Raw genomic sequence first — 21000 nt, 5'->3', positions numbered from 1 at the left:
TATAAGGGGTGGTAACCTAGAGGTTACAGAGGTGGGCTTGAGGTCAAGTTCCCGGGATGATTCAAGTCACCGATGGCAACAAAGGTGAACCCCTTTGAACCCCTGAGCAAGGCCCTTAACCCGAATTGCTCTCCTGGTGCCGGAAAAATGGCAGCCCACTGCTCTTAGTCTAACTAATGAGGGGGTAAAAGCAGAGGATTCATTTCAGTGTGCTTTGTGAGATGTATACTGACAAATAAATATTTACTGCTATAGGCCTGCTGGGAGAGCTCCCATGAGGCATAGAGTAACTCCTCACTCTTATTTATACACCACCTAGGTTTGTCCATAGCGCTATTTCTGTCATTCACTTCTTGTTTTTGGTCTTTCCTACCTCAGGTATCCTTGATCTGATCCCCATGAAAACTTGCTGATGTGAACAACTTACTTTTACTAGATGTGAAGAGAAACCAGCTTGAGCCATCTGCAACCCGAACCCTCGACCCTGACTGCTGGTTCCTGCAAAACAAGCAAAATCATCTTAGTAAAGATGAATGATCCTGTTAACCCCCTCATCACGTCAAAGTTTCAACTATTACAACAACTAGTTTTTCCACAATATGTTTTCTGTTCAGTGTTAAGGGCAGACAACTCTGCCCACTATGTCACAGCCACCCACTTTATTTAATTTGCTTATATAAATCAAATTGGTACATTTAACCTGCCACACATTCCAATCAGTCATTAAAGTTTACCACTAGTAATGTTTCCATTTTCCAACAACAACAACAACACCGGGATCCCTGTGGGGCAGGTATGCGGTCTGAAGGAGATCTACCACACATGTAATCTCACAGCACATCAGGATTTAAGAGGTAAAAAAAACCCCATTCAGACACTGAATGGTTTTCAAGTGATGCCAAGTGATAAAGTGTTTCAGGTGTAACAGGTTGCAGGTGTTCAGCTTTTACTTGGTTGCACACTAAAATCTATCCAGATTGAAAGGTTGAAATGATCCTCAAATGATTTAATGAAACTCTGAACTATACAAATTGAAGACAGTGGAGAGTAAGGGGGGTGTTTGCTGTTGCAGCTCCCCACTTTTGGAGTTTGTTGCATGTTGGATAGGCTTCTTCATGGGGAAGACCCAGCTCCTCTGGCTGGCTTTCAACACAGTGTGAGATGATGATTTTATTTTATCTGGACATGCTTTTTTCTTTACTAATGTTTTGTTTCTTTTATTTTTACATTATTTATTTTATTCTAAACGTATGTCATTCATATGTTCAGCACTTTGGACAGCGGCTGCTGTTTCAAAGTGCTTTATAAATACAGTTGGTTTGGCAAAGACCAAACCGTTCATGGATTCTGATTTATAACTCATGATCACCTGTTGTTGTCACATGTTTAAAATAACATTATCATTTTATTCAGCAGATGTTTGTCCGATTAAGCTATTGCTAAATTTAGGGAGGCCATTGCTCACCTTACGATAGTGGAAAATAGTGAAGTAGTCGAGGCCAGTGACCTGGGTTCTACCTCTGCAGATGTTGATTTTCTTGCTAGTAACACTGCTGATTTGTTGCATTCAGCTTTAGATGAAGTTGCTCCTTTGAAAAGGAGGGTTTCTAGCCACAGGAGCTTAACTCCCTGGTATAATTCATCAATAGCCGCATGTTGAAACAAAACGTGCGTAAAATGGAAAGGAAGTGGTACTTTTGTAAGTCTGTAGATACCTATCGGTATGGAAAGATAATGTTGTATAAAAAAAGCAATCCGCGAAACCAGAACAGCCTATTATTCATTGTTGATAATGGATAACAAAAGTAACCCATGTTTTCTGTTCAGCACTGTAGCCAAGCTGAAGTGTCACAACTCTGTTGAGCCGTGCATTCCTGCAGCTCTCAGTAGTGAAGAATTTATGAGCTTCTTTAAAGGAGCTTGAGGCAGGATTGAGGCAGGATTTATGAAAAAAATTCGTAAATGTTTTAAGTTTTCTAGTAATAATGTCAGATGAAGCGTTCCAAACCAAAACGAATGAGCCCTCTAGCGTATCTCTCCGTTGCCTTGAACAGGCTGTGTGCTGCAAAATGTGCTTTAATTCCGGGCCGGAATATCCCGCGCTGTCCTGCGGATGTGACGTCACATGACGCTGCATGTGCGTTCTCCCCGTTCTCCCGTGCCGGCTTCGCTGTTGGCTGCAGTACCCCCGACGGCCGTCGTGGTGAAGGGTGGCGCTAATGAGTCTCATTTCTTAAAGGAGCCTCATGCTCCTTTAACAGTAAAATCATGAGAATTAGAGAAAAAAATCAACCAGACCCACCCGGTAGCGGTTGTGGGCGTTTCTTCAGCTTCAGTGACTTCCCTAGGCTCTGACTTGACTCTAGACTGTTTCGATCCTATACACCTCCCTTAGCTGACCTCAGTCGTTAATAGAGCTAAATCGACCATGTGTATGTTAGACCCCATCCCGACTCAACTATTCAAAAATTATCTTATTGGCACGACAATACTGGACCAGATCAACTTATCCCTAAACTTAGGATATGTACCACAGGTTTTCAAAGTTGCAGTAATTAAACCTTTACTTAAAAAACCTTCTTTTGACCCAGACATCTTAGCTAATTATAGACCAATTTCCAACCTTCCATTTGTATCTAAAATTCTGGAAAAAGTAGTTGCAAGTCAGTTATTTGACCATTTGTATAGAAATGAGTTTTTCAGTCAGGGTTCAGAATGCATCATAGCACAGAGACAGCACTGGTTCCAGTCACGAAGGACCTTCTTATGGCCTCAGATAAGGGACTAGTGTCCATACTGGTTCTACTGGACCTCAGATAAGGGATTAGTGTCCATACTGGTTCTACTGTACCTCAGATAAGGGATTAGTGTCCATACTGGTTCTACTGGACCTCAGATAAGGGATTAGTGTCCATACTGGTTCTACTGGACCTCCGATAAGGGATTAGTGTCCATACTGGTTCTACTGTACCTCAGATAAGGGATTAGTGTCCATACTGGTTCTACTGGACCTCAGATAAGGGATTAGCGTCCATACTGGTTCTACTGGACCACAGTGCTGCTTTTGACACTCGAGATCATGGCAACTTACTGCACAGGTTAGAGCATGTTGTTGGGATTAAAGGGACAGCTTTAGGTTGGTTTAAATCATATCTATCTGACAGATTCCAGTTTGTTCATGTACATGAGGTTTCTTCAGAGCAGTCGAGGGTCTGTTATGGTGTTCAGCAGGGTTCAGTGCCAGGGCCAATCTTGTTCAGTTTATACATGCAGCCGTTGGGAAGTATAATCCAGAATCACGGCATACACTTTCATTGCTATGCTGATGATACGCAGCTCTATTTGTCTATGAAGCCAGTTGAAACAGAACCGTTAGCTAAACTTCAGGCATGTCTTAGGAACATCTAGGACTGGATGTCCACTAACTGGAAAAGCGTCTATAGACAACTTCTGTTGTTGTATATAAGTAACATTTATTTGAATAGAACAATGGAGTCCCAAGTTGGAGCACTATCAAGTACCCCCTCTCAGGGACTCCAAGAAGGCCGGGTTCTCTGTACTGCTGTTTGGCCCGTAGGCACAAACAACAGTGAGAGACCTTTCCCTGACCCGAAGGCGCAAGGAAGCGACCAACCCATTCACTGGGGTAAACTCCAATCATTGCGGCTGAGCTATGGGGCTATAAACAAGCCCACACCAGCCTCTCACCCCGGGCAACTTCAAAGTAGTGGAAGATCCAGCCCCTTTCAACAAGCTTCTAGAACCAAAGTTCTAGAAGCTAGAGTTCTAGAACCCAAGCTATGTGTGGAGGTGAGCCTGACTATCTCTAGCCGGTATCTCTCAACCTCCCACACAAGCTCTGGCTCCTTCATCACCAGTGAAGTGCCATTCCATGTCCCTACTGCAAAGGTTTTGGTCCAGGGGTTGGGTCGTCGAGGCACCCTGCCACGATTGCTAACCAGACCACATTGCACAAGCCTCTTATGGTTTTCCTGCGGGTGGTGGGCCTACTTGAAGGCAGGCCCATGTCTCCATTTCAGGCTGAGCCCGGCCGGGTCCCATGGGCACCAGGCACTCGCCTTCGAGCCCCAATCCCAGGCCTGGCTCCAGGGAGGGGCCCTAGTGATGCCAAACCTGGCGACATACTGGTCCCTGATTTTTTCTCTTTCATGATAAGCTTGTGAATCACTCTTAGGCCCGTCACCTAGGACCTGGTTGCCATGGGAAACCCTATCAGGGGCGTAAAGCGTAAATCCCTGACAACATAGCTCCTAGGATCATTTGGGCAACACAAACCCCTCCACCACAATAAGGTGGCGGTTCAAGGAGGTGATTTCAGAACACAGTTAGAAAAATATTTGAGCATGCTGAATATTTTCTGACCTTCCAGAGAGAATATCCTTTCTCCCAGCGCATCCACAATGTCCTTGAGCGCAGACTCATCGGTCACTTTGAAGAAATGTTCGTCATCAGGGTCACTGGCGATAAACTTGATTTCCTTTATAAACGTTTCAGAGTTTATTCCCCGTCGGTTGTAATAACCCAGGACCTGAAGACATTGCATGGGAAACACGGTGAAGACCAGAAACAAAAAGAACAGCACCAGTTTTATATTTATAATTTATTTATAATAAAAAAAAAAACAACTTCACACTAACTATAGGCTTTATTAAACACTAACGTTTGAATTTTGCTTTTAAAGGTGGAGGTGGTGTCAGCCTCCTTAACCTAGATTGGAAGTTGGTTCCATAGTAACGGTGCCTGATAGCAGAACGCCCGCCCTCCAAATCTACATTTGGATACTCTAGGAACTACGAGTAAACCTGCACTCTGAAAACATTATAAGGCACATAAAGTACTATTAGGTCTTGAAAATATCATGGAGCTAGGCCATTTTGGGCTTTATACATAAGTAACAGAACTTTGAATTGGATTCTGAGTTTTACAGGGAGCCAAAGGAGGAAGGCTAACACTGGAGAGACGTGGTCTCTGTTGCTGTTGGACTTGTGCTGCTGCATTTTGGATCAGCTGGAACGTATTCAGCAAATTACTTGGACATCCTGCTAATAACACATTACAGTAATCTAGTCTAGAAGATACAAATACGTGAATTATATTTTCGCATCACTCTGGGAGAGGATGTTCCTAATCTTTATGATATTGCAGAGATGGAATGCTGCCTTACAAACCTGAATAATATGCTGTTTAAACCAGAACCCCTGATCGACATAACTCCATGGTTTCACACAGTTGTACTGGAGACCATTGTAACACCACCTAATCCCTTCCTAAGGTGTTTAAGACCAAAAATAATAACTTCTGTTTCATCAGAATGTCGAAGTAAAAGGTTAGTGGACATCCAGTCGGACATGCTCCTAAGACATGCCTGAAGTTTAGCTAACGGTTCTGTTTCATCCGGCTTCATAGACAAATAGAGCTGCGTATCATCAGCATAGCAATGAAAGTGTATGCCGTGATTCTGGATTATACTTCCCAATGGCTGCATGTATAAACTGAACAAGATTGGCCCTAGCACTGAACCCTGCGGAACACCGTAGCAGACCCTCGACTGTTCTGAAGAAACCTCATGTACATGAACAAACTGGAATCTGTCAGATATGATTTAAACAAATGTAGAGCATGTTTGGCATTACGGTCAAAGAGGAACTCACAGCAATGGCGTACATGGTGATGTTGTCTTGCTTGCTGTCGTTGACGGCCTTCACTAGATCAGGACTATCATGAGATTCACCATCTGTGATTACAATCATTACTTTCTTAGCTCCTGGTCTGCCACCTCGCTGGAATGCCTCCGACCTGCATCAGAAGATTAGAAGATGTTCTGCAGATCCAACCCTCATTCAAGCCACCCATACATTTCTTGTTGTTTGCTTTTCCAGTAAACCACCTACTAGTCTTCTGTGGTACCTGACTATCAAAGTGTAACACAAGAAGGTGCATTACTGATGTTTTCTTCTAAAAGGTTTTACTTTCTTTGCTCTGTTGTTTCAGTCTTTTCATAAAAAACTAAATATCTGTTTGACTTGTCACAGATATAGAACAAGCTGAAGATATTAGCCAGCTCAGTTCAGAGCCACATTTGATGCTGGAAGACTCAATGCTGCAAATATGTACCTGAGCATGTAGGAGATGCAGAAATGCTTTTGGTTCATTGATGAATCCAACAACTTAGAACCTACTTTAAAATTTGGGAAGTCAGAGAAATTATGTTTTGAGAATGTTGACCTTCACCCTCTGAACTGATGACAGGATAAGAGATTAGAGGAGCCGCGGTTTCCTGAAGCTCATAAATGCTCCAAAGATCAAATAAAACTCCTAAAGCACAAAACATCCCAGAGATGTCATCCATCCTTGTAAAACCAGTGTGTGGAACAGACACTAATATACCATCATGAACGAAGGTTAGTACTCCCTCTAATTCAGTGTGTATAAACGTAATAAACATCTAAATATAGCAGCTCCTAGCATTTGAAAAAGCGACCTCAGTTTTACGATTTACAGAGTTTATTTTTAATAAAGATTAAGCCAAAAAGTAAGTAAGTATTGTAAGTAAAAGTGAGGGATATAGCTGTCATAGATATAGCTATGTCATAGCTGCAGCTAGAGAACAAGACTATAATAGTTTGTCTCAAACATAGCTTTGTGGTAGATATGCTGCTATAGGCTTATGCTGCAGGGGGGCACCGACATGATCCACTGGGCGGTGCCTCTCACCCTTCTTTACTTCTTCTCTTTTCTTCTTCTCTTCTCCTCATCCATTTTTTATTTATTATAAGTATCTCATAGCCATAATTTTTGTCCATTGTTCTTGTAGTTTCTTGTGCTGGCCCCCTTTTTTTCTTTTGTGTATGTTTGCAGGCCGGAGCTTCGGGAGCTGCATGCTGCCCTGCAGTCCTCCCCTCTGATCATCCCACTGCTGCTTCCACACGTCTGTGTGGATGTCTGTGTGCTGCTGATGTCCTTCTTTTGTAATAGACGCTATATAAATAAAATTGAATTGGAAAGTTTCTGCAGCAAAACAAACCCACGCCATAATCCCTCCACCATCGTGCTTGCAAGTGGGTCTGAGTTGCTGAAATGCTGCGTTTGGTTTCCTCCAAACATGGTTCTCACCAAACATCTCCACGTTGGTTTCATCTGTGCAGGGGACATTGTTCCAGAAGTCTACTGGTCTGTTGTCTGTTGTTCTTTACTGCGTCTCTTCCCCCCTCTCTCTGCCCATTTCCTGTCTACCTACTTTCCCAATTAAGACCACTAGTGCAACAAAAACCTTTAAAAAAAAAAGAAATGCTGTATAATAGAAAAAGATAATTTCTATACAAATGGTCACATAACTGGTTGCAACTACCTTTTCCAGAATTTGACATACAGTACAAATGGCTGAGTCATGCTCTGACTCAGAGTCTTACCGTGCCACACTGATCGCCAGTGCTGTTCTCGTTTCCTCTCCTCCCCGCTGGTCGATGTTCCTGGCAGCGTCCACCACATCCTCCACTGTCTGGTATTCACCCAAACCAAACTCATGGACCACCGAAGAACCATATTGAACAACTCCCACCTGCAAAAAAACCCCAAAACAGCTCAGTCCAGCTGTGAAACGCAACATCACAGAACTTTATTAATAAAATAATGTGCAATATCATTCACTGCAACATGCAATTATGTAAATATCCATCTGTAAATATAATATATAATAATATTTTTATATACTAGTATTTCTTATTATTTATTTTTGTTCTTCTTATTATTATTGTATATAACAGTTTACTGTTTATAGTGTGTTATTATTACTGTGTTATTACTATTCCTATTGATGCCTCTTGTTTTTGCACTATCCCCTTTGCTGCTGTAAACTGCAAATTTCCCCTCTGTGGGACTATTAAAGGTTTATCTTATCTTATCTCTTATCTTATCTTATCTTATCTTATCTTATCTTATCTTATCTTATCTTATCTTATCTTATCTTATCTCATCTTATCTCATCTTATCTCATCTTATCTTATCTTAGAGAGTCGTGGGTGGTGTCATCTGACTCGGTTTTGAGTACTTGACCTTCATTGACATGAATTAGCCCCGCTAATTCATGTCAATGATGGAATTATAAAAATCCATCATTGAACTATGACTCCACCTGTCTGTATGGATGTCTGTTGGATACCTGCTGACATCCTGACCTAAACATAAGAGAAATAAGTAGAATAAAGTTGATTAACTGTGACAGGAATTGTTACCATGGTAACAACTCCCCCTCCCAACGGCAGTACGTGCCGTGTGCGCTCTGATTAGTACGTTCAAATTAATGCATACTACTGATATTTACTCAAAAGTGTGCCGAACCTAAGTATACTTTTTGAGTATATACTGTTTAGTATGGCATTTTGGACGCACCGAGAGGTTTCTGTTTGTTTTTAAACCTGATGAGTAACAACTTTAGAATAAAAAAAGGGTGTTCTTTTATACTTGCATAACGACAGACAGACAGACAGACAGATACACAGACAGACAGATGAACTAACCTGTGTCTGACCTGGACGGATGTAGAACTTGTGCAAGATGTTGGTGATAAAGTCCTGGACCTCATACCAGGGGTAAATGGAGTTAGAACCATCCAGAACAATCACAATGTCCATGAATGTCTCACACCCTACAAGAATGAAAATGAAGTTAGACCCAGGATAGATAGATAGATAGATAGATAGATAGATAGATAGATAGATAGATAGATAGATAGATAGATAGATAGATAGATAGATAGATAGATAGATAGATAGATAGATAGATAGATAGATAGATAGATAGATAGATAGATAGATAGATAGATAGATAGATAGATAGATAGATAGATAGATAGATAGATAGATGTGTGGTGGTTACTTTGCAGGGCGGGGGTGATGATGTGTGTGGCTTTAAAGTTCCAACTGGCTCTGGCACAGATTCCTGTGCTGTATAGAGAACTTCCACATTCATGAGACCAGAGAGGCCCACAGGTCTGAGGACACACAGATGCATACAGACCAAAAGAGAAAAAGAGTGTGCATGTCAAATGCAAATAAAACAGTCTCTATTATTGTTATTTGAAGTTTCATGTTTGATTGTGCTATGTGAACTCATTGTCGTTGTAATGTTGATATTTTGTCTTCTTCTGGAGTCTGTTGGTTCTGTATTGGTTCTCTGGCAAGTCTACTTGGATTTTAACAACTCCACCCATCTACAGATGTGGACACAATTTTCAGTACCCTTTAAAAAACCATGATCTTCACTGAAATAACCTCAAATTGAGAAAAGTAAAAGGTAAACAATAATTGAATGAAAACAATGAACATTTAGATATTCCTGTTGAATTGTGGTTCAACAGAATCATCAAAATAAGTTTCAAACAAATCAAACTACTCTGTACAAATATGAAGGATCCTCAACTAAACATTTAATTCTATGACCTTTTTCATCTACATCTTCAATCCAATGAAGAGTGTAACACTGTCAGTGGGACTTGTCCACCTGTAGACAGGTGTTCTGGTCCTCATGAACAAACGTCTCCAGCTGTCTGAGCTTTGAATGTTTCTTGTCCAGACTGCATGTTCTAGATCAGTGTTTCTCAACCCTGGTCCTCAAGGCCCACTGTCCTGCATGTTTTAGATGTTTCCCTTCATCATCACACCTGATTCTAATGAATGGTCCTAATTAGCTTGTCATCAAGGTCTGCACAATTCTGTTGATGACACAGCCACTTGTATCACGGTGTGCTGAAGCAGGGTAACATCTAAAACATGCAGGACAGTGGGCCTTGAGGACCAGGGTTGGGAAACACAGTTCTAGATGTTTCCAGAGATGTTCAACATGACTCATAGAAGGACAGAATAGTCCAGTGTTTGGTTGGTTGGTTGGAGTTGTTCTTGGCTGGTTTTAGTTGGGTTTTTGGGTCATTATCCTGTTGGAGCACCCATGACTTGCGACTGAGACCATGTTACGGGGTGAGGTTTCGGACCCAAATGCAGCACACGGTGGCAGTAACGGAGAGCAGGGGACAAGGCAGGATCCAGGAACAGGCAGGGTCGGCAATGGGAAGTCAAGACAGGGAATGCTGGAAGGTCTTGCATCTACAAACATTGAGTGATGATCTGGCAGTGAGAGTGCAGGAGAGAGGAGCTTTTATGCTGTCCTGATTGTTGAGGAGCTGCAGCTGGGAAAGCAGGTGAAAGGAGTGAGTGACGAGGTGGGCGTGGCTGGCATATGGAGTGAGCAGGAGAGAGGGGAGTGGAAAACCACTGAAGGCCAACCATGACAGACCAGGCTTTATGACACTGGACATGTACACTTTTTGTCCAGAACATCTTGATATTTCAGTGTTCCTGCACATAATCAAGACACCCTATACCAGACTCAACAAAGCATCTCAGTGACCAAGCATCAACCGTCTTACTTCCACATTGAAGCTCATACGGAACCAAGTTTCTTTGCAGTTCCTCCACTGGCCGCAAAACGAGTCCATCTCCATCAACCTCCAGGTTAAAATGTACAACTTTAGAGCAGAAAAAACATATTTACAGCCTGGTTCAAAAAACCGTTTTGGCCTCAATTTGGCTACCATGCTTCGCAAAGCAACCACCCGTTTTAACCCAGCATCAGCTAAATGCAACGGTTATTTTGGATTCTACCATTGCCTCGATGTTAAACAGTATATCCTGCTGGAAATGTCTCACAGCACCTCTGCAGATATCTCCGTGAGGTTCAGCCCCAGTTCCTCCCGTCTGGAGATAATGCTATTCAGTAGATGGAGAGGATTGTCCATAGCCGACAGGAGTCTACTCAGTACTCCTGCCACATACTGTATGTCAGACTGTCCAGTTCTGGACCTACAAAGCCATACTTCCTTACCAGTTCTGCAGATGCGAGGTGTCTTTCTTCTTGAAGTTGAGGTGCAGATGGTTAGAGTCACGCAATGAGAGTTTTTGATCAGCTAAAGATAGTTAATTTGGCAGCCACCTGAAACTGATGTCCTGTAAGAGGACAACGAAAAACTGTTTTTATATACTCACTTAAATTTGCCATGGTTCATCTATGGAGACCATGTGCACGCCATCAGTGAACTGCAGTAACATTGTTGAGTCTCAGAGGCTAAAGACGTAACGGGATAGCAGACTGGACCCACAGAAGTCAGATTCACAAACTTAGTCAAGGGAGTCAAAGTTTATTAAGTTCAAGGAACCAACTGGGGGAGGGGTCCCAGGATCCCTGGGAGAGCAAGCAGAGGCAAGGTCTGTCCCAGTAGGACAGCCCAAGAGGCTCCAAATAACGTCCAAAATCCAAAATCCAATCAACAGAACAGTCCAAGGTCTGAAAGCTGGAAAGGGCACTGAGATCTGTAACAACCAGGATATCCAGGAAGAGAGGCTATGAAATAAGTCCGTAATCCAAACCAAATCCACAGAGGCAGTCCTGAGTCCAACATCCAGGAAGGGCACATAAAATCGACAAGACAGCAAATCCCGAAGGAGTGAGCTGAGGCAAGATGTGGAGCAGAAACGGATTATACACTGGAGGCTAGAGAACCTCTAGCTATGAACAGGAGGGGAAACCACTGACGATCTGGCACCGAGGAGAAGCTGCTGCTTGTATTGAGAGGAGCACAGGTGGAGTGTTTAGTGATTGGAGTGGCGCTGCAAAGATGCATTCACGGTCGACTCTGAGACCACACATGACATAAACTCATGTTGTTCTGCACCCTGACAAACATTTATGTTCAGAGCTGGCGTCTAACTCTTAACTCTCCTCAGATGAAAGGCAGATACACCTGGACAGGTCACCATGTCTTCAAAAACAGTTCTCTGACCTACAACAGGAACATCAGTCTTGGTCCAATAAATCATGAGATGCTCTAGAATGGATTTCTAGAGTGTTTAGGTTTTCACTAAAGTTTTCAGACCAACATGAGCTCTAAAAACTAAATATTTAATCATATGTCTGCTTTTTATGATCATTTACTGTCCTCTGACAATTTTTACAATTAATTGTATACTTCTGCTGGAATTTCAGATGTGTTTCGTTTGTTTTTATCCAGATACACATTGTAGTTGCTGAGATCAATTCATTTGAAATCAGATATATGGTGTTAGAGCAGGAATCTCTGAAATTGGCGTCCTTAGAAAATGATTAATACTCACAAATACAAAAAATATCACATGCTCTTCATTTGATCAGTGATTGTAAGTGGGGCTGAGCTCATGTGGATGGCATCTTGGTGTGGTCTATGACTCACCACAAAGCTGCTGTCTTTAGGGTTGGAGGTGAGCGTCATTCCTAGCCTCATCTTGTCTTTCCTTTCAGATACGTTGTCCAGTGAAAGTTTTCCTGCAAACGATCCAAACAGATGTCTTCTGTGTCACGATCAAAGAGTCCATTTTCTTTACAGAATCCCTGTTATGTTATGTGTGTTCAAGTACATTTTGTAGAAAACAAAAAATGCACATTTAAGGGGTCAAAGTGAGGTGCTGACAATTGGAACCAGAATACAGGAGACCCTTCAGACCTCTACAGGAGATTCTATCTCCTGTACAAATGTGTTTGTGTCATTTCAATCTAGTTTTTGGTAAATGAATAATGAAATGGTATCATATTTTGTCATGTGCTGTTGTTCTTATAAGGTTCTGTTTAGCAATGAAATCAGAGAGGGTCTACTGTCTGTATTTGTGGGTTGTTGCTTACCCAGGTTGAGTCGGCTGCAGTTCACAGAGTTTGTGATATCCAGCGGACACTTATAGATGTCACCAGTCTGCTGCGTTCCTGTGGATTCAAAGGGTGCTCCAACCAACAACCTGAAAATACACTCACAATGGTAATTTTATGCTTTACCCATACTAAAAATCAAGAGAAAGGTCAATTTAAATATCAGTTTCATGCCTGTACTGTCAGTTATTTTCATTTAACCTTCTAAAACCTGGTGTACACATACATGGACATCACACAAGTGTCTATGTCATAATATTTAATTTCTTATACGGGGGCCCAAAGCAACAAGAAAAAAAACAAGTCTTAGAAGGTCAAAATGATTGTGTGTGACAAAATAATGCAAATTAACAATAAAATTGTTAGCCACCTAGAGGTGTAATGAGATTATTTTTATTGTCAGATTAGAACAAGTATATCACAAGTTTGCTTTAAAAACGACTTGGTTAAGGTCAGGAACATGTGGATTGCTTAAAAAATTGCCGCTGGGTGGCACAGTGGTTAAAGCAAGCTGCCCATGTACAGAGGCAACAGTAGTACTGCAGTGGTCGCAGGTTCAACTCTTGCACTGCAGCCCTTTGCTGCATGTCGTCCCCATTCAAATGATTTTTTTTTTTTTTCAAATTCAAATTGGCTTTATTGGCATGAATGATAATAATCATTGTTGCCGAAAACATACATACAATAAATCACGAGACAATCAACACACGAAACACCAATACAATTACAACAGATACCCAACACCCATTCTCTCTCTCTACCCCATTTCTATCTAGAAATTGAATGAAGGCCAATAGTACGGTGGCCAAACGCCAAACGCACTGCAACGGCCTAATGCGTCTCAGTTAAGGAAAACGGCTTCAAGTACAGAAACGATTCAAATTCACAAACTCAAAACGAGGTACGAAAAAGAGGAACGTGGTGCAAATGAAAAAACGTGCTGCAAAAAACAAAGACAAATGCAGCCTCATCGAACGCGCTGCAAATAGAGAAACAATGCAAAGCACAAAACGATATAAAACAAGAAACCATCTTCAAAAGAAAAACGCTTCATAACCGGAAGTGCTCCAAACCTGCAGGGGGCGCTCTCAGCGTAACAGCTCAATGGACCTATCACCACGTTCCTCTTTTTGTACCTCGTTTTGAGTTTGTGAATTTGAATCGTTTCTGTACTTGAAGCCGTTTTCCTTAACTGAGACGCATTAGGCCGTTGCAGTGCGTTTGGCCCTTGTCGGCCACCGTACAATAGAGCCACAAAATCTTTTTTTTTAATTAACAGGATACTTTCAAATATCTCAGATAGAAGACACAATTGGGCCTGATTTTGGCTACATTTGACACTTGTGGTTCAGTTATGGCACTTACATTTGCCAACCATGGCCCAAAGGTCACAAGATGGGCTTCACATGGTTTATGGCTTGTGTTGTATAGGCAAGATATGGTGACAATGACATGAATTTAGAAATTAAAGTATGTATATAGAGAGCCAAGCGTGGCCCTAAAGCTCAAAGAAAATGTCTGGTTGCCGTTCGACCAAAGTTAGGCAGCCAGAGTCATCCTGAGCTAATGCCACTAATCAGGACCAAATGTAGTCCAATGAACGCTGCCGCGTGGACCGTGTCGGTTTCTAATATTTTTTGTAATCCAGGATGCTTTTACTGGATTAAAAGATGACAGCTCCCCGCTAATCCACAAACTACACCTCCCACTTAAATCTAGAACTATCCCAAAATCTTTGCACCTATAATCTTGTTGTTTTATTAAAGTTTTAAAGATATCCACATTTATTTTACAGCCGCTTTAAGATTCAAACTGAAAATCCAGGACTCCAACTCTCTTAAACATAAACTGGAATCCTGATTTATATCATGTTAAACATCTGTATTGGCAGTCTTCTGATACAGACCTCCTTGTATAGTGGTTTTGTACTGAACATTGAGTAGTTTTATTTACCTAAATGATGGGTTTTTCTATGTTCGATGCCGATGACTAAAAATGGTCAATAATTGTCACACTGATTAATCTTTCTACCTCTAATATTATCAAATTTGTATTTGTATCTTAAGTAAAGATGCTGAAAGATAAATAAATATGGTAATGTCAGCTTTGATAAAACAACTGGACAGGGGGTGCCTAAGACTTCTGAATGTTTGGTGACACTTGAAGGCTGAATAAAGAGGGATTCTCACCATCGACGTCCTCCTGCCTCGTGCTGCTGAACTGTGTATCCAAACCCTGCGTCTTTAGAACCAGAAAAGATCTTAAAGTTCTTTGTGTCAAAGTTGAAACAGAGCTGGAGACCTGCAACACAGGAGAGAATGTGCTTCCTTCACCATTTCCAATTGCAAGTCATGGGTTTACATGACGTTAGTAAAAAAAAAAACAACAACCTAGAACTGTCATTTTAATTTGTTCAACTGAAGTTGGACTAAACCAACCTTCTAACAGTTGGACCAAAACACACAGATAATGTAGTTAAAGTTAGACTAATCCTGCAAGTAAACATTCAAGGAATGAAGATGGTGGTCATTCTGGATCTGAAGGGTTTTCCGGAGGTCTGTCAGGACCAACCTAGACCTGTGATCAGCCGAGCCTTGCATCCTAAAGGACCACCTGAAAAGATGTTAAGCTAGTCAACCTGGAAGGTTCTTAAAATTGCCAAAAGCGAAGGTAGCTGAACCATAATATCTTCCTGCTCCAGCTGGTGCACAAGATGAAAGCTGACGAGTAGGAGAAAGTCTGGCTCACTATCCTCTGATAATCAAGACAGCTGCTTCAGGCTGCATTCTCAGGCAAAAGTAACCCACGTTTTCTCTTCAGCACTGTAGCCAGGCTGACAAAGAGTCACAACTCTGTTGAGCTGTGCATTCCTGCAGCTCTCAGTTGTGAAGACTTTATGAGCTTCTTTAACAGTAAAATCATCAAAATTAGTGAAGATATCAATCAGGCCCATCCGGTAGCGGTTGTTCTTCAGCTTTAGCGACTTCCCTAGGCTCTGACTTGACTCTAGACTGTTTTGATCCTATAGACCTCCCTGAGCTGACCTCACTCGTCAATAGAGCTAAGTCAACCACGTGTCTGTTAGACCCCATCCCGACTCGACTATTCAAAAATGGTCTTTCTCTTATTGGAACTACAATACTGGACCAGATCAACTTATCCCTAAACTTAGGATGTGTACCACAGGTTTTCAGAGTAGCAGTAATTAATCTTTTACTTAAAAAAAAACGTTCTCTTGACCCAGACATTTTAGCTAATTATAGACCAATTTCCAACCGTCCCTTTTTATCTAAAATTCTGGAAAAAGTAGTTTCAAGCCAGTTATGTGACTATTTGTATAGAAATGATCTGTTTGAAGTTTTTCAGTCAGGGTTCAGAATGCATCATAGCACAGAGACAGCACTGGTTCGAGTTACGAATGACCTTCTTATGGCCTCAGATAAGGGATTAGTGTGTCCATACTGGTTCTACTGGATCTCATACTGGTTCTACTGGACCTCAGATAAGGGATTGTGTCCATACTGGTTCTACTGGACCTCATACTGGTTCTACTGGACCTCAGATAAGGGATTAGTGTCCATATTGGTTCTACTGGACCTCAGTGCTGCTTTTGACACTGTTGATCATGGCATTTTACTGCACAGGTTAGAGCACGTTGTTGGGATTAAAGGGACAGCTCTACGTTGGTTTAAATCATATCTATCTGACAGGTTCCAGTTTGTTCATGTACATGAGGTTTCTTCAGAACAGTCAAGGGTCTGTTATGGTGTTCCGCAGGGTTCAGTGCTAGGGCCAATCTTGTTTAGTTTATACATGCAGCCGTTGGGAAGTATAATCCAGAATCACGGCATACACTTTCATTGCTATGCTGATGATACGCAGCTCTATTTGTCTATGAAGCCGGATGAAACAGAACCGTTAGTTAAACTTCAGGCATGTCTTAGGGACATCAAGGACTGGATGTCCGGAAATGTTTTGCTTCTAAATTCAGATAAAACAGAGGTTATCATCAGGTTTGTAAAATAGCATTTTTCCCTCTCAGTAAAATCTCAAAGATTAGGAAAATCCTCTCGAAACTAGTTCATGCATTTGTATCTTCTAGACTGGATTACTGTAATGTGTTGTTAGCAGGATGTCCAAGTAATTTGCTGAATAGGCTCCAGCTGATCCAGAATGCAGCAGCACGAGTGCTGACAGGAATTAGCAGGAAAGACCACGTCTCTCCAGTGTTAGCGTCGCTCCATTGGCAACCTGTATCCAAATGTAGATATGGAGGGCGGGTCTCTGCTATCAGGAACCATTACTATGGAACCAACTTCCAATCTGGGTTAAGGAGGCTGACACCACCTCCACCTTTAAAACTAAACTTAAAACCTTTCTGTAAGTAAAGCCTGATTTACTGAAGGTTTGCGTGTGTAAAAACGTGTGCAAACTTGACATCACCCGCAAACCAAAGTGCCAGCTGATCTACTAACAGCGTACCCGCCAGAAATCGCTAAATACTGGGAGGAGAAGATGCAAATTGGTCCATTTACCATGCGCAATGAGATTTACCAAGCCTGAAAGTTATTGCGGGGATTGTGATTGCGTCTGTATTTAATACGTTCGAAAGGAAGGTGCTAATCTGCCCAGCATTACGCACAGATGGTTATTGTGGCAAGGAGGCGACATCGCCAAAATCAAAGAATACGCAGAGAGAGAGAGTCTTTCGGACTCGTGTAAATTTGTTTGGAATGAATGAAAACCAGATAGTTGAAACATATCGACTATCTAGCGATTCCATCTTGGAGCTGTTGAATGAGTTAAGGGCTGATTTGGAGCCGGTCACAAGCAGGAGTAACGCCATACCTGCCTTGCCGAAACTGCTCTCAACTCTTCATTTCCTCGCATCAGGGTCATTCCAGCGCACTGTAGCCATTTCTGCTGGGCTCTCCCAAAGCAGTTTTTCAGGTGTGCTGTCCACTGTCCTCAACGCTCTGTTACGCAGGATGGGCAGGTACATAAGGTTCCCATCCACTCCGGACGCACTGAATGATGTCAAACACGGATTTTATGCAGTTGCTGGGTTCCCCAGAGTAATAGGAGCGATTGACTGCACTCATAATCAGCTGGTTCCACCATCAAACACGGAGCATGTGTACAGAAATAGAAAACACACACATTCATTAAATGTGCAGGTTGTTTGTGACTCCGAAGGCATCGTAACAAACGTTGTGGCTAAATATCCTGGGTCGGTGCATGACTCCTTTATCCTGAGGAGCTGCATTCTTTATTCCAAGTTGCGAGATGGCGAGTATGGAGATGGCTGGCTTTTGGGTGAGTTTTATATAATTTATACTTTGTAAAATCATTCCTCACATTAAAGAAGTGCCATGCATTTATGCCATATTGATTCATATTTTCTGTCATTAGGTGATAGCGCATACCCCTTACACCCCTTCCTCATGACTCCTGTACTATATCCGACCACCCCAGGAGAGAATCGGTACAATGCAGCCCATATACGCACGAGGAACATTGTGGAGCGCACCTTTGGCGTATTGAAAACCCGGTTCCGCTGTTTGGACCTGGAGGAGCACTGCTGTACAGCCCAGAAAAAGTGGCCAAGATTGCAATTGTCTGCTGCATGTTGCACAACATCGCTAAACGTCATGGGTTGGAGCATGCTGCTGTGGAAATGGAGGAGGAGGATGATGATGATGATGATGATGATGATGATGATGATGATGATGACCACTACCATGGGCTCCCTGGGGGGCAACAACCCAATGCTGCGGGATTGCAGACACACATCACTCTCATTCAAGGCCATTTCTCATGAACTGTGAGTGGAATACATTCATTCTTAATTTTCATTCAATAATACACAGAAAAACACCACAATTAATCATACATTTATTTAACCAAACGAATTAAACATTCACAGCCAATGCAGTTAACAAAAATTTAAGCTACACTACGCTACTTCCTGAAATTAAAGAAACACTTTTATTACCGGTCTTGTAAAATGTAAGACAGGAGGTAGTGGAGCCTGTTGTGTGTTATTTCCCTCTTTTTGCCTTCACATTTGTAAGTTGTTTTTTTCTTTTTCTCAGGTTACGCGTCGCTCCAACGTGGCTCTCCTCTCCTCCAGTGCGCGCCTCGCCAATGCTCTCTCCCTCCTCTCCAGTCTCCGGCTGCTCCACTCTGGGACCGCTGGGAATGAGAGCCCTCACCACCGCCTGAACTCCATCCTGGATCCCTCTCGCCAGGGTATTTACGGCCATCGTTAGAGCAGATACAGCACTGACCAGCTGCCGAGTGTGCGCAGCAATGGCCCGAGTATCCCGCCTGAGCGCTCGGGCCATAGAGGACACAGCTCGCACCTCGTGCGCAACGGAAGATAAGCCATCTTCAAGGGCTGTAGACTGTTTTTTTTGTTCTTGCAGCAACTCTCTGTCAATGTCATCATAAACTGGTCACTTTTGAGGCTCTGCAGGGATGCTTGTTGGTGCCTGATTTGAGGACTGGGGTGGGGATGGCTCAACTTGTGGTGAGGATTCTCCACATGCAAAAGGAGAAATATTTTATTTGAATGTTAAATCGAGTATTATTCACCAAAAGGTTGCCACAGGAGGCACATTCCTTTTTTTATTTGTGATAATAAATAAATCACGGGTTTCTTATTGGCCGCCTACCTTGTTCTGCAGTTGGCTCTAGCGTGTCATACCCCGGTATCCCAGTTATCTGCTCCTCGCAGAAGGTGAGCTGCACCTGCTGCTCAATGCTGGTTAGAAGCATCTCTTCCGCAGGCCCTCCACCTGTCTTGTTTGCCGAAGTTTTATTAAAGGCCACTTTTTCTTTAGTTCTTCGCCTTATATCTTGCCACCTTCTTTTAACCTCATCTGCCGTTCTTTTTGTCTTATAACTGCATTTATTCTATGGCAGATTTTCTCCCATATTGCGTTTCTTTTGGTAATGTTTAAATGTCTTTGCTGTAGTTCATGAATGTGTTTATTTGCCTCTTCCACTAATATCTCTAACTCCAACTCGTCAAATTTCATTTTGCGCTTGCGACTATCCTGCTTTCCATCCAGACTGTCCATGGCGCAAACCGTAAGACACGCAATACCTCATTTAAATACTGCTGTTTGCACCTGTTATCAATTGCGCAAGCATTCTTAGTTGATCACCCGCAAAACACACAACAACAGCACGCGCAAACTTTTTCAGTGCACACGCAATTTAGTACTCTTTATTTAGGATCTTAGTAAATCAGGCCCTAAGAGTAGATACTGCTACTGGTCAAAGGTAAATAGGTCAACAACTATCTTCTACGAGGGTCTTTATGGAGCACTGTGTGGATGTAATGACTTTTTGGCTTGTTTGTTTCTGATGAGTACTACACATGTCACTAAAGTTCAGAGTACTTCTCTTGCTCTGCATCTGCAGCTTTCAATGCCAAAGTGACTTTTGTGAATGCGATTAAGCATTTCAGCTCTCATTGCTGCCAGAACGATGAGTCATCTCCTCTGAACAGAACTCCATTCACTCCTGAAATGTCCTCTCTGCAGTTCCAATGCATTTGTATTTCATTTGGCCATCTTTGGCTTCCATTCACTCTGTATCTGTGAATTATGGCATCATCATATCATCCTTTGTTTCTTTTCGGAATTCTTCTCATTTCTGCAGTCTCAGGAGTCTTTGTATTTTAGCTGGAGTACGGCTCAACAGTTTATTCATTATCACTTTGGGTTGTGATTTGACTCCACAATCACGTCTCTTCCATACACGCACTGATGGAAACAGTCCACTTCAAACACAGTTGCTAACATTCCTTTTCTAATTGCACATAGCATTGCTCTCTTTCAGTCCATGCATGTGATGCATATGCAACAGGCTTGTCCTCTTGTAGTAGGACTGCACCAAGTCCATCTTTTGAAAAGATATAACCCAGGTATTTGATTTCCTCCATCCTCACTTTGCATTTTTCTTTATTCAGCTTGAAGGTCTTGATTCTCACTCTCAATCTTTCATAATGTTGTTCTATTGTGTCACTGTTGATCAAAAGGTAATATATGCACGTCTCAAAACCTTCAACAACAATGGCGGAAGCAGCAACAAGAAAGACGCCTCACATCTGCAGAACTGGTGAAGACAGAGGGCTCTGTTGTAGGTGCAGAACTGGACAATCTGACATCTGTGGCAGGAGGATGGATGCTGAGTTGACTCCTGACAGTCATGGACAATCATCTCCATCTACTGAACAGCACCATC

At 42.2% G+C, this 21000-nt stretch overlaps 1 protein-coding gene across 1 annotated transcript in view; it reads right to left on the bottom strand.

The window, feature by feature from the left end:
• Positions 1–21000, bottom strand: part of LOC133444488 (integrin alpha-11-like) — a 107432-nt gene that overhangs the window by 70071 nt on the left and 16361 nt on the right. Inside the window, exons 2-10 of the mRNA XM_061722308.1 lie at positions 14934–15045; positions 12724–12833; positions 12278–12369; positions 8896–9010; positions 8538–8665; positions 7431–7579; positions 5673–5817; positions 4384–4549; positions 428–498 (exon numbers count right to left, since the gene is read on the bottom strand). Coding sequence (XP_061578292.1) covers positions 428–498; positions 4384–4549; positions 5673–5817; positions 7431–7579; positions 8538–8665; positions 8896–9010; positions 12278–12369; positions 12724–12833; positions 14934–15045 — 1088 coding nt within the window. The remainder of the gene's footprint in view (positions 1–427; positions 499–4383; positions 4550–5672; positions 5818–7430; positions 7580–8537; positions 8666–8895; positions 9011–12277; positions 12370–12723; positions 12834–14933; positions 15046–21000) is intronic.

This window comes from Cololabis saira, chromosome 5, assembly GCF_033807715.1.
Source record: "Cololabis saira isolate AMF1-May2022 chromosome 5, fColSai1.1, whole genome shotgun sequence".
NCBI lineage: Eukaryota > Metazoa > Chordata > Actinopteri > Beloniformes > Belonidae > Cololabis > Cololabis saira.
The sequence above is the reverse complement of the archived record's forward strand: the minus strand, read 5'-3'. Positions and strand labels throughout refer to the sequence as shown.